The sequence below is a fragment of the Diospyros lotus genome, chromosome 3 (genome assembly GCF_014633365.1).
Source record: "Diospyros lotus cultivar Yz01 chromosome 3, ASM1463336v1, whole genome shotgun sequence".
NCBI classification, from domain to species: domain Eukaryota; kingdom Viridiplantae; phylum Streptophyta; class Magnoliopsida; order Ericales; family Ebenaceae; genus Diospyros; species Diospyros lotus.
Genome location: NC_068340.1, coordinates 7,509,370 through 7,522,982, shown reverse-complemented (window position 1 = coordinate 7,522,982; position 13,613 = coordinate 7,509,370). Strand labels below are relative to the sequence as shown.

Here is a 13,613-nt window from a genome sequence, read left to right as displayed (position 1 = left end):
ACCCACTCTAAGAGTGCGTTTGATAGAGGTGAAAAATAAGGGTGGAATTCAAATTTTATGGAATTCCAATTCTCACCCCAACCTCTAGGAATTTCAATTTTTTGATTTTAAGGAAAATTTTCACTTTTTGAACTAAAATGGAATTCGAATTCTATAGAATTGAAAAATTGTTTGATAGAATTTCTTAAAATTTAGATGGAAAATGAATTTCATCCTTATTTTCTACCTCTATCAAACGCACCTTAAGAGTAAATTTGTAATTTCACCTTGAATTATCAACAAAGTTGTTTGTGTAGCATTATCCATATTTTGGTTAGGTTCGTCCCTTCCTCTTTACAAGTAAAAATTGATAGGAACAAGGCAAGTGCAGTGCAGGCCGAATCCGGCCTTAAGACGAGACTCGGCGGCTTCCTCTTGTCCATGCTACTATTAAATTACTACAAACATATATATTTGTTATTTATCATTAATAATGTTTTATTCCATGAATTTTCATAACTCTCACAAAAATAAAGCACTAAAAATTCTCATTCCCGTCTCGTTCCATTTCCTTCCATTATAAAATCATCCAGAGAGGACGGAATGTCTGTCTTTACACGATCTCAGCTTGCTTTGACTCTTTCAGGCCAGAGCCTGGTCGCTCCTCCTCAAATACATTCTCCATTGATCCGACCACATTCACCGGAGAGCACAGAGTAGCTCACGCCGGAGAAAATATGACGGTGTTCGCAGACAGCAACGGCGCCGGCATGCAGGTGTTCCCGATCGACTATCAAGCGCAGGTCTCGCAGCGCCTTGTCGACGCCGCGCACGCGTGCGACCTCAAGTCCGCGCTCGAGTGCATTGCCGACCCCTTCGTCGACGTCAACTTCAGCGGAACCGTGTGCCTGAAGACGCGCAAAGCGGAGCTTGTGTTGAACGGTGAAGCGGCCACCGGAGTTCGGTTCGAGTTTGACGAGTTCAAGACGGAGGTTACGGCTTTGTTCCTTGCTGCTCATGCCGGCAATTTGACGCTTGTCAAGAAACTGCTGGTATTGTATGCTTGTAATTTTTTATTTTGATGCAGTGCTGATCGTGGATCATCAGTTTTCCAAAATCATTTAATTTTAATTTAAGCGACGAGTTCAGGCACACTGGTGAGATTATGTTTGAGAAACCGTGAGTTCTGGCTTCATGGCGTGTTTCCCTGATTCTGCAAAACCGTCTTTCGGACGCCACAACATTACGGATTTACGGTGTGGCCGCGAATAGATACAATTTCAAAAAGTGCCTGAATTTAAAAAATATGTTTAAATTAAAAGTGTCTAAATTTGAAGAAAAAAAGAATCGCATTGATTACGTTCTTTTTTCCAGTTATATTTCATTGAGATATAAAATCTCTCTTGTTTTGGAATTGGAATGTATATAATTTTGACTTGTCATCGGTTTTGTCTCATTCTGCAATGGACGAGCATTCATAGTCCACTACATCTCTACCTTCTTGGTTACTGCCTTCTCCTCAATCCTGTAAGACTTGTAGGCTCATTGCTTTGTATTTTGTAACATTTGGTTTTAGTTCTACTTCTATCTGTTTTTAGGTCTACTTCTATCTGTTAGGTTTTGAAATTTGAAAAAACTCAAGTATTTATTACTTGCAAAGTATATTGTGTGAATCGTCATTAATAGCTGCAATAGGAATTTGAAATTTTAGATCATACATATTGATTCTTGGTATATTAAAACAGTGATTCTAATAAAGATTGCAATAATAAAAATGATAATAATTCTGGCCAGTATGGCAGAATCTATGTTCTACTGTTATTATTTCCTTGAAAAAATGTATAGAATTGATTATAGTGCTAAATGTTTCCAAGTCTCTTGGTTTATATTATAATTTTGCACTTAAAGTGCCGGATCGTGATTTACATACATTTATATATATGTCTTCCTTATCATTTTTCTGAGAACAGAATTAAGTTTGCATACAATTGGAATGTAAAGTTTCTGTACAATTGGAATAGAATGCATTATCGTCTTGCACATGTGCTGAGAAATCGTGTAATTTCGGGATTTTCATGCTCAAATTTATGTGTTATTCTGTTCGTCAGTAGTGTGTCAACTAGAAACCATATTTTGTAAAGAATCAGGCCAAATCAAATTTGTAACGTTATCCATTTTTATGATGATAAGAGTGTTGGAGCTAACGTGAACCACAAGTTGTTCCGGGGCTATGCGACCACAGCAGCAGTGAGAGAGGGCCATGTTGAGATATTGAAAATACTTTTGAATGCCGGGGCAGCTCAGCCAGCATGTGAAGAAGCTCTGCTGGAAGCAAGCAATATGGGGCAAGCCAAGCCTGTTGAGCTACTCATGAGCTCTCTGATGATCCGACCACATGTGGCTGTGCATGCTCTTGTTACATCATCCTGCAGAGGGTTCTTTGATGTAGTGAACACGCTAATTAAGGTACATCATATCATAGCGTCAGGGATTGCAACAAATCATGAACAATTACGGACCTTATATTGTTCAGTTGCACAAGTTAAAAACTTTGGAAAGCTGGCTAGAACCATGTAAATGATGAACTGACTTCTTATATGGCTGAAATCGTTAGAGATGAGGTTTCTTTGATTCAGTATCTGTAACATAGGAAAGTATTGGTCATCGGTGAGCCAATGAAGCTGTAAACTATCACAAGGCATCTATCCTTAAAGGTCAGTTACAAGTAAGAAAACATAGAGAATTGGGTTTCATGTGCCTAAAGGACCAAGTCAAATCAATCCACCATCCAGGCTATAAAGTATGCAGAGTTTTGTAGTAATACAGAGGTTCCACGAAACAAAATATTTATTATTTTTGAGAATTGCTCAAACTCTTTTTTTTTTTTTTTCCTGCAGTAGTTATTTTTATTTGTTTCTTGTTACTAAAATTTTCCATCTGATATTATTTTCCTATTGTATATCATATCTATAAATAGGTCAGGCTTATCCAAATCTTATATATGTCAAAACCTCCACATTCACTTGGCTTCCTGGTACATCCAAATTGACCGATTATTTTGGTTCACATTTAATTCTGCTATCCAATTAACTTGGAGGGATGTCACAACTGGAATTTCCAATTTTGAAAAATTAAGTCTCACATTGACCAGTGCCGAAGCATCCTTGAACTGTTTGTCCTAAGAGTTGGTGTGCAACATTACCTTTAAGCATTGTTCTTCAGGTTTTCGATTAAATGATGTGTGTTATTGATATATGGCAGTCTGGAGTTGATCCCAATGCAAACACGAGGCTGCTACTCATGTCTTCAAAACCATCTCTACATACCAATGTTGACTGTAATGCACTTGTTGCTGCTGTTGTTAGTAAACAAGTATCTACTGTCAGACTGCTGCTACAGGTAATCATTCTGGTGAAGAATGAAGTTTCCTAATGCCACTTAATTTGGATATATTATTTCAATCATCAAGTACTGGGCCTTAATACTCACCATTGACAAACTGATATATATATATATATATACTGCTTCCAACATCATATGTACTTGTGCTATATATTGTGCACTCAAACTTCTCTTGTGGGATTCAATTTTATAGACATAATCCGACCCAGATGGAAGCATTGATTTATTATTCATTTCACTTATCTTGTCAATCTACTGCAATTTAACATGAAATTACATTCTGATAATGATAAGGTCGGTGCTAGAATTAATGTCAAAGTGAGACTAGGAGCTTGGTCGTGGGACATGGCTACAGGAGAAGAATTTCGGGTGGGGGCAGGGTTAGCTGAACCTTATTCTGTCATCTGGTGTGCAATCGAGTATTTTGAAGCCACTGGTGCTATCTTAAGAATGCTCCTCCAACACCTGGCTCCCAATGTTCCTCATCTTGGGAGAACCATCATCCACCATGCCATCTTGTGTAACAATGCAAGGGCAGTAGAGGTGCTTTTAAATTGCGGTGCTGATGTCGAGTTCCCTGTTAAAACAACTACAAAAACAGAGTTCCTCGCGATTCATTTGGCTGCACAAATTGGCTCAGTCCAGGTTCTCCAGCACCTGATCCGTGGAGGCTGTGATATTAATTCAAAAACAGACTCTGGTGATACTGCACTGATGATTTGTACTAGATATAAGCACAAAGATTGTCTTAAACTTCTGGTGTCTGCAGGCGTGGACCTTGGTTTGGCTAATTTGGCTGGTCAGTGTGCAGAGTCAATTGCCAGACTCGTGCAGTGGACTCTCGGCTTTCAACAAGCAGTTCTAGAAGTAATTCGAGGTGGGAAGGCTGCTTGCTCAAGCAATGCCTCAATGTTTTCTGCTCTGATGTTTGTCACACGAGCCAATGACATTGAAACTTTGAAAAAACTCGTTCAGCGGTCAGAAATTAATATTGACGAGCAGGATGGGAATGGATTCTCAGCAGCTATGCTTGCAGCAGCAGCTGGCCATGTTGAGGCTTTCCGCTTGCTTGTCTATGCCGGGGCTGATGTAAACTTGTGCAACAGATACGGTGAAACTGCAATTACCCTTTCAGAAATAAACAAGAACGGCAGCATCTTTGAAAAGGTTATTCTTGAATATGCACTTTCGAATGGAAAACAGAATTCTGCTGGACTTTATCCTCTGCATCGGGCAGCAAGTCGTGGCGATCTTGAGTCAGTTTGTACATTAACCGATGGAGGCTGTGACATTAATGCTTTTGACGGAGATGGATACACTCCACTCATGTTAGCAGCAAGGAGAGGTCATGGTCATCTTTGTGAACTTCTGATCTCACGCGGGGCAATGTGTGGCATTGAGAATGCGAGATCAGAGACTGCACTCATGCTAGCGAGGAGAAATGGTGTTGAAAGTGATGCTGAACGTGCAATATTGGATGAACTCGCTCGAACACTTGTGGTGAAGGGAGCGTTCGTGAAGAAGCATACAAAGGAAGGTAAAGGATCTCCCCATCGAAAGATGCTGAAGATGGTGGAGGCTGCCGGATTACTGAGCTGGGGGAAATCAAGTAAGAGGAATGTAACTTGCAGGGGGGCCGATGTAGGTCCAAGCTCAAAATTCCGGCGGAATAGGCGCAAGAAGTTAGATGTCAACGAACCGGGAGTGTTCCGAGTAACCACTACAAAGAACAAGGAGGTGCATTTTGTTTGTGAAGGTGGGATTGAAATGGCTCAGTTGTGGGTGAGGGGAATTGAACTTGTGACTAGGGAAGCCATATTTGGTAAGAAAACTGGAAGCCTGTGAACAATTGCTTCTTCTTAACTATGTTTTCAATCCTCTGTATAGAATTTTCAGGAAGCATTTGATTTGCTTTTTCTTAAAATACCTGATCTTCGTAATTTTTTATAAGGTCAGGTGCTATTTGGAGAGTTTAATCATAACTTAAAAGTTAATTTAATTTTATTGTCTGTTTTTTTCATGTTCGTTTCTACTGTGTGCGTATTATGTTTTCATTTTTCTTTAAAAAGTATAAAGTGTTGTGTTTTTTCAAAATGTGTAAATTAAAATTTAAAAATAATATTCAATAAAATTTGTTGTATATTTAACAAAAATACCATATTAACAAATATTGATCGGTCAATTATCAGAAGTTGGGTTGGCGAAAAGGTAGGTAGCTAATTGATTTATTAGAAACAAAAATATTAATACAATGACACTATTTAGTTTTTTTTTCCTTTTCAAAGTGTGAAAATTCTGTTCAACACTTTTGGCGCAAAAAAAACAAAAAAAAAATGGACAAGGTTATAATTATATTTTTTAGGAAATAGTGAAAACCAACTAAATTCTGAAATAAGTTACACTTATCATCCTTTTATATTTAGAAAAAAAAATATAGACACATTGACTTATTTTTATTTTGTCTATCTTTTTTATTTTTCTCTTATCCATCGCCTTCCTATGGCTTGATTGACAATTGCCAAACTAATGAAATTGTAGAAAATATCAATAGAGATCTAATAACCTCATTAAATTAAAAGTTTGAGGGATCTCAAAAGAGATAAACAAATAGATGATGAAAGAAATAAGAAACTTTACTGTTGTTGTCAAAATACAATAATCTATTTTTAATTGCGGATAGACGCAAGAGTCTTGGGAGTCGTGTCTTTGCTGATGAGAATCTTGACAAGCAATTGGATCTAGTAAAGGTCTAGATCTAATAATCTGATAGAGTTGATGATCTGGTGGGCTGATGATCTGGTGGCCCAAAATGATCTGGTGGCCTAAAATGACCGAGTGGCCTTGGTGACGAGTGGCCTGAAGATGACGAATGGCCTTGGTGACCGAGTGGCCTTAGTGACGAGTGGCCTTGGTGACCGAGTGGCCTTGGTGATGAGTGGCCTTGATGACGAATGGCCTGAAGATAATGAGTGGCCTACAAAACGAGAGCACCATTAGGACGCGGGTGGGGGTCCTTACGCAAACCCTTCGATGCTTGAGTTAGATCTCGAGAGAAAATGAGAAAATTGTACTTCAATTACTCAAAATTGCGTACCTTGAGACGAATGCGGGGTCTCATATTTATAGTGGAGGAGAGAGAGAGGCCTCATGGTATTTTCGGCGAGATTCTCGTGGCCCATTCCAGGAATTTCGGTGCCCATTTGGCTAGCGAGACGGGGGGGACTCGGCTAGATCGCTAATCCGAAGGGGCACTCGGCATGGCCGAGTTTAAGGAGGAGGGGCCACTCGGCATGACCGAGTGGCCCTCCACTCGGCAAAACCGAGTGGACCCCCACTCGGTTGTGTCGAGTGGGGGGAGCCACCTGGCTATGCTGAGTGGGGGTGTCCACTCGGCTCAACCGGGCGGGTCTTCTTCGATCGCCCATCTTCGCTTTAACTCATCGAAATTGGGGCCCACATTTGATCATATATCTGCTTCGCCTTCCCGAGCATATTAATTGCTCCCTGCTTTTTTAGTCGAGAAGTCGGGTAAAAGAGCATATGATACCGGGAAATGTCGGCGCATCTTCTGTCGTATTTTTCTTATCTTTCGGAAGATCATTTTTGCGTATTTGCTCTTTATTTTCAGTATTCGTCTGACAGCTTTCGGCCTTTTTGCCTTTTGAGCCCCTATAAATAGGGCTTCAAGTCTTCATTTAATTTTCACAAGGATCAACCGTGGTGTCTTCAAAACTCAAATTCTCTCAGGTCTCAACGCGTTTTCCGGGCCACGTCTTCATTTTCACCTTTGGGCGAGTGCTCACTGGGCCACTCGGTTTTGACCGAGTGGCCATGACATGCGACTAGGGGGCCACTCGGTCATGATCGAGTGGCCTTGCTTTTGGCCGAGGCCACTCGGTTATGACCGAGTGGTCCCGGTCTCCCGGTGCCTTTAAATTCCTTCGATCGCTTGACTCACCATTCGGTTGCTCATTTTTTGCCTTATACTGATATTCTTTATTTTTTCGTGCAGGTATTTTGCTTGTTGTGATCCTCCATCTCTCCTAACGTAACAAGGTAACGGCTTTGAACCTTTTTAATATGTCGAGGAGAAGACCGGCATCACCCCCCGGCCCCGCGCACATTCCTGCCACTTCAAGCTCTCGACTTCAATATGGGGCTTTTGAGCAAGTTTATGATGCCACTCATTCTGGATTTATGATGAGGTACCCTCGTCTCGATGAGCCAGACCCTTCCCAGGTAGATGAAGGCTCCCTTGGCGTTCACTTTGCTTCCTTTGAGGTGGGACTCCATTTCCTCTTCCGCCCTTTGCCATGGCGTGGCTGCGCCACTACAAGATTGTTCCCGCTTAACTTCACCCTAATAGTTGGGCCCAAATGGTCGGTTTCTCCGTGCTTTGCCATCAGAGGGATGTAGTCCCTTCCTTGATGCTCTTCAATTGCTTCTACCGATTATTAAGAGCTAGCAAAGACCGTGCCCTTTATACACTCCAGAAGGTGTCGGGTTTCGAGCTGTTCAGCCCTCTTCCTAACAAGATCAATCGGTTTGAAGAACGATGGGTGGTGATAGAACCTTCGCCCAGTTGGGATGCCCCTCTATACTGGAACTATCAGGATGCCAGCCAAGGATTTCCTCTATGCAAGGAAGTTCGGGGCGTATATCGTCGTATAGTAGGAATGTTAATGGCGCCAGGTCCTGTCGAGTTGATGAGCCTCGTGAGTTTGGAAAATTTCAGAATCGCGGGTTGGGGGGTCGTGACGCCAACTGTTCCTCCTCAGTCTTCTTCACTATCCAATCAAGAAATAGAATGAGTCAAGGAGGAGGATATGAAAATGCTTGAATCATCTTTCCATCCTTCTTTCAATCCTCAGGAGGAGAATACTCCTAGGGGTAGAATATCTTTCGCCATTGATTTCCTTTCTCCATTATTGCATTATTTTTGCACATTAAATGCTTTGTATTGATTTTTGCAGAAATGGTTGGATTGGGTAGGCTAATGGAGTTGCGCAGACGCCACCGTGAGGAGGAGGCACGTGTTGCGACAGCGACCGGAGTTTCTACACATGGAGCTGAGGGATCTACCAACTCTCGCCCTCCTCGGTCACGTAGGCCTGTTGGTTGATTAGTGGTTAATTTTGTAAAAATTTTGTTATAATTATACCCTTCTTTTGATCTTAAAAATGGTTTAAATTAGATATTAATATATATTTTATGGTTATATGCAAGTTTAAATTGAAAAATGAATGAAATGAAATTTTAAAGTAAAATTTAATAATAATAATAATAATATATAAAATTATATATAATACATATACATCATTATATGCATGCATGTAATATATATATAATATAATCTAATATATATATGTGCCATGTGTAATACATATATATAATATATAATTTATTAATAACATTAAATTATTATTATTTTTTTTTTAGGCATGAAGAATTCAAGCCCATGAAGAAATCAAGTCCATGAAGAATTCAAATCCATGAAGAAATCAAATCCATGAAGAAATCAAACCTATGAAGAAATCAAGCCCATGAAAAATTAAAGTCCATAAAGAATTCAAGCCCATGAAGAATTAAGGCCCAATTTGAGCAACCCATGGAAGATATTATTTGGAGAAGGCCCAAGGATTATTTTTAATCCTAATGAAGATTAAAAACCAATTTATAGAAATCTATTTTTATTTTTTATGTGAGAGCTTTATTATGTGTGTTTTTTAGCTAAAATCCATTTAACTATTAGGTGGATATTATAGCTAAAATCCATTTAACTTTATGAGTGCTTTATTAGGTATGTATTTTAGCTAAAATCCATTTAATATTAGGTGTGTATTATAGCTAAAATCCATTTAACTTTAAGTGTGTGAGTGCCCATTAGATATAATTATGTCTAATTGAATAATTGAAATTGTGTGGTTTGTATTGCATCTTGTGGCCTATAAATAGCTCACTTGATTGCATTTGTAAGTGTGATTATTATTCTTGAATAAAAGTTTAGTTGTTTTCTTATAATTCTCTCTTTGAGAATTGTTCTTGTTCTTTCTCATTTTCTTTAGTACTTTCTCTTATAATCTTACTTTTTTCTTTCTTCTTTTAAATTCTTATGTCATTTATTATTACTTTATTATTCACCGCCTAAATGGCCGGTTAATTTGTGCCTTTAAATTTTTACAATTTTAATTCTTGTCATTTAATTATTCACCGCCTAAATGGCCGGTTAGTTTATGCCTTTAAATTTCTTGTCATTTAAATTCTGTTATTTAAATTACGTCATTTAAATTTATGTCAATTAACTTTCAAATAAAAATGAGTAGTTAAATCTAATCTTGGGTTAAGGCAAGGACAGTGTCCAACGCCAATGATTCCCAAAGAAAGCTGCGCTTTAAATAAGTAACATTAATTTAAATTTCAGTATGAGTGTGTATTAATTATTAAAAAATCACTAGGTTTGGATTGGAGCGTAAGCCTAACTTAGAGCTTTCATGCCATGTATGAGAGTTACTAGAACTGGAAACGCTATCATACCCAAATCCGGATGATTAATTTAGTTGTTTTGTATATTAATTGTAATTGAATTTATGGTAGTTGCTTAAATTAGAATCCCGCATATCATGTATGGGGATTGCTTAACCTAGAACTATCATCATCTCTAATTGCATTTAATAACAAATCCTCATATTTGAAATTAAATTAATGTTGTTAATCTTTTATGCTAAAATTTGGGAATCAACGGGTTGGTACTGAAATTGTCTTAACTCAAGCACTATCCAAATTCATATTTTTACGTTTAATGTTTATTTCAATTTTTGCATTACTTTATTTTCTAGTATCTGTTGTCTAAAAACAAAACCATAAAAAATCTTGTTGTCAATTTGTCCAAATGCGTGTGCGTGTGTGTGACATTCTTTTTCTTTTGCCATAAATAAATCTCTCAGTGGACGACCTGGATTCATCCAGAAAATATAAATATAAATTTGGACTACAACTGCACTCGTACACTGGCGAGTATAAACCTCTCACTAAAATAAAAAAAGTTTTATTATGATTTGTTTTTATTGTGTTTTAATTGCAGGGTGAGAGTGCAGTCATTGGTGTTTCTCCCACTGGGGTGGAAAGGCGACGTCGTCCTAGCAACGGCCACTTGAGTGCTGAAGTTCCTTCTCATACGGAAAGTCCATCATCCATTCCTCTCTCTCATGAAGAGGCCGTCGACATCCCATCTCCTGCTCCCAATTCTCGAGGGGGGCGAAGTTCGTCTTCCCAGGCGATGTGAGACATACTGTGATTCTCGGAGACGGTACGAAGCTTAGTGGTCGGGACTTTGAAGTTTCCCCAGGGGTATTAGAGACAGACTCCGTTACTGAACTAGGGATTGGTGCTCGTCTCATTTATTCCACCATTCTCCCTCGGGAGGAACGACGATTTATTGGCGGTAACTATGCCCAGACTAGGGATGAAGCAGAGCAGCTCCTGGTGCAAGAGATCCAAGGAATCGTTGCTTTCAATGCTAGGGACAGGGCCTATCGTGATCAAGTAGAGGTCCAAATGTCAGACTGGAGGAAACACCAATTTTCCTGGAATGAAGAGCGTCAAGAGTTAAAGGGTCATGCTCGTCAGGCGGAGCTCGGGAAGAAGAATGCAGAAGCAGAGATTGGGCGTGTGCATGATCGGTTGTTCAAGGTTTCTGTTGGTACCTCGGGCCTTCAAGGGGAAATTCAAGATTTACGCTCTAAGCTAGAAGCTGAAGAGCACAAGAATGTTGGGTTGATGGCCCAACATGAAACACTTTTGCAAGAACACTCTTTACGCCTGTCAGAACTAAAGATAAGTCGTAAGGATGCTCGGGTTATTCGGGCTGAAGCATTGAAGAAATATCGTCTCTCAACCGATTGCCAAGATAGGAAGGGAAAATATGCTTCAAGCTTTCTGAAATATGGATTTTATCTGGCCCGTGCCCATCTGGAATCTCAGCGTCCGGGAGAGACTTTTCCTGAACTTTTTCTTACTCGTGAGGTTGAGGAGTCTCATCAAGTAGATTGGCGTCAATATGAGCCAAATGAGCCTATGAGTCCTTCTTCTTACTTGGACTCTTACTTAGTGGATGATTTGAAAAATTTGACGGGCCCCTGGAATCCGTTTCCTTTCAATCGTGGGGAAGAAGGCATGGTGGTCGATCCCGGAGCTGTTGGAGAAGATCTTGGCGCAGCTGTTGAAGATGTCCCTCACACGGTCGAGGTCGAAGAAGGGGAACTTCCCATAGTGCCTCCTGAGGTTCCTGTTGTGTCGTTGGGGTCTACTAAGCGTTCCTCTCGCAAGTCTCGCTCCCGCGAGTAAACCCTCATTGTAGTTTATTTTTCGTTGTTGCTCTTTCTTCCCTTTTTTGGAGAGCTATTGCCTTATCAATGGATATTTTCTTCTTTGTCCTACCCAACGTGCTCCGCTCTTTATTGCTCGATTCACTTTAGTGATACGAAGCCAAGACTTTTCTTTCGTTATTGAATCATGCACCATGTGGCGAGCTTGAGCGTATTTTTTCGCGTTGCCGGGCTGTAAGCGGGGCAACGGGTGTGACTGCATTTCATCTCGTTGCTAGGCTGTAAGCGGGGCAACGGGTGTGACTGCATTTCATCTCGTTGCCAGGCCGTAGGCGGGGCAACGGACTCGATTGAATTTTCCCTCGTTGCCTGGCCATAGGCGGGGCAACGGGCTCGATCGCATTTCACCCCGTTGCCGGGCCATCGGCGGGGCAACGGGCTCGATCGCATTTCACCCCGTTGCCGGGCCATCGACGGGGCAACGGGATCGATCACATTTCACCTTGTTGCCGGGCCATAGGCGGGGCAACTGGCTGGATCGCATTTTATCTCGTTGCCGGGCCATAGGCGGGGCATCGGGCTCGATCGTATTTCACCCTCGTTGCCGGGCCGTAGGCGGGGCAACGGGCTCGATCGCATTTCACCCCGTTGCCGGGCCATAGGCGGGGCAACGGGCTTGATCACATTTCACCTCGTTGCTGGGTCATAGGAGGGGCAACGGGCTTGATTGTGTGCGAGTTCCCTTTCCGAAAATGTAAATAAAATAACAACCATGCGCACACAAGCATTTTTACGTGGTTCGGCTAAATGTGCCTACGTCCACGGTCCCATTTAGGACTTATGTTATTGTAGATATTTTCTCAGGTACATTGTTCGTATACAACTTCAGGTAGTTCAAATTCCATGTTTTCTCCATGGTGTCTCCCGAAAGAGTTTGTAAAATGCAAGTGTTAGGACCGATCAGCTTTAGAATGCGGTATGGTCCTTCCCAATTTGCTCGTAACTTTCCATCATCCCTTAGGACGTTGGTTACAACAGATCTTCGAAGTACTAGATCTCCTTTTTTCATGGGTCTGCTCTTAACCTGAGAATTGAAATAACTGGCGACTCTTCTCTGATACGCAGCTATCTTCATGGCAGTACTATCCCTTTGCTCTTCAATCAGATCCAAATTTTCTCGCAATGCTTCAGAATTTCTCGTGCCGTCCTCTTCCTCATATGCCATCAGTCTTGGGGACTTAGCTAAATTTCAATGGAAATTAAGGCCTCTGTTCCGTATACAAGATTGAATGGAGTTTCTCCAATAGCGACCCGACTAGTCGTTCGGTAAGCCCATAAAATGGTGGGTAACTCGTCGGTCCATGTGCCCTTAGCTCCTTCAAGTTGAGTTTTTAGGCCATGTAATATGGTTCGGTTGCTGACCTTGGCTTGTCCGTTAGCTTGGGGGTATGCCACTGAAGCGAACCTTAGTTGGATCCCAAGGCTGTCACAAAATTTCCTAAAGGAATCGCAATCAAATTGCTTCCCATGATCCGTGACGATAATTCTTAGTATTCCAAACCGGCACATAATGTCTTTCCATACCATTGCCTCTACTTTTCGTGCTGTAATGGTGGCCAATGCCTCAGCTTCAATCCATTTGGTGAAATAGTCAGTAGCCACTATTAAAATTTTTTTCTGCTCGGGTGCTTGAGGGAAAGGTCCCAAAATATCCAAACCCCACTAAGCGAATGGTATAGGCTGGAATGCAGGCTGCAGCTGAGATATCAGGGCAAATTGGACTGGAGTATGTCGTTGGCATTTGTCACATGATTTGACTTTGTTTAACGCGTCTGATCTTAATGTGGGCCAAAAGAAACCGGCTCTCAAAATTTTGGTTGCTAGGGCTTTTGCTCCCAAGTGTTCTCC

At 40.8% G+C, this 13,613-nt stretch overlaps 1 protein-coding gene across 1 annotated transcript; it reads left to right on the top strand.

The window, feature by feature from the left end:
• The first annotated feature begins 633 nt into the window (after nt 1-633).
• LOC127798144 (uncharacterized) lies at nt 634-5,293 on the top strand. Its single transcript, XM_052331489.1, has 4 exons — nt 634-1,031; nt 2,170-2,445; nt 3,241-3,378; nt 3,676-5,293. The coding sequence occupies exons 1-4, from the start codon at nt 717-719 to the stop codon at nt 5,224-5,226; spliced, it is 2,280 nt and encodes a 759-aa protein (XP_052187449.1). The 5' UTR covers nt 634-716; the 3' UTR covers nt 5,227-5,293.
• Nucleotides 5,294-13,613: the final 8,320 nt, after the last annotated feature.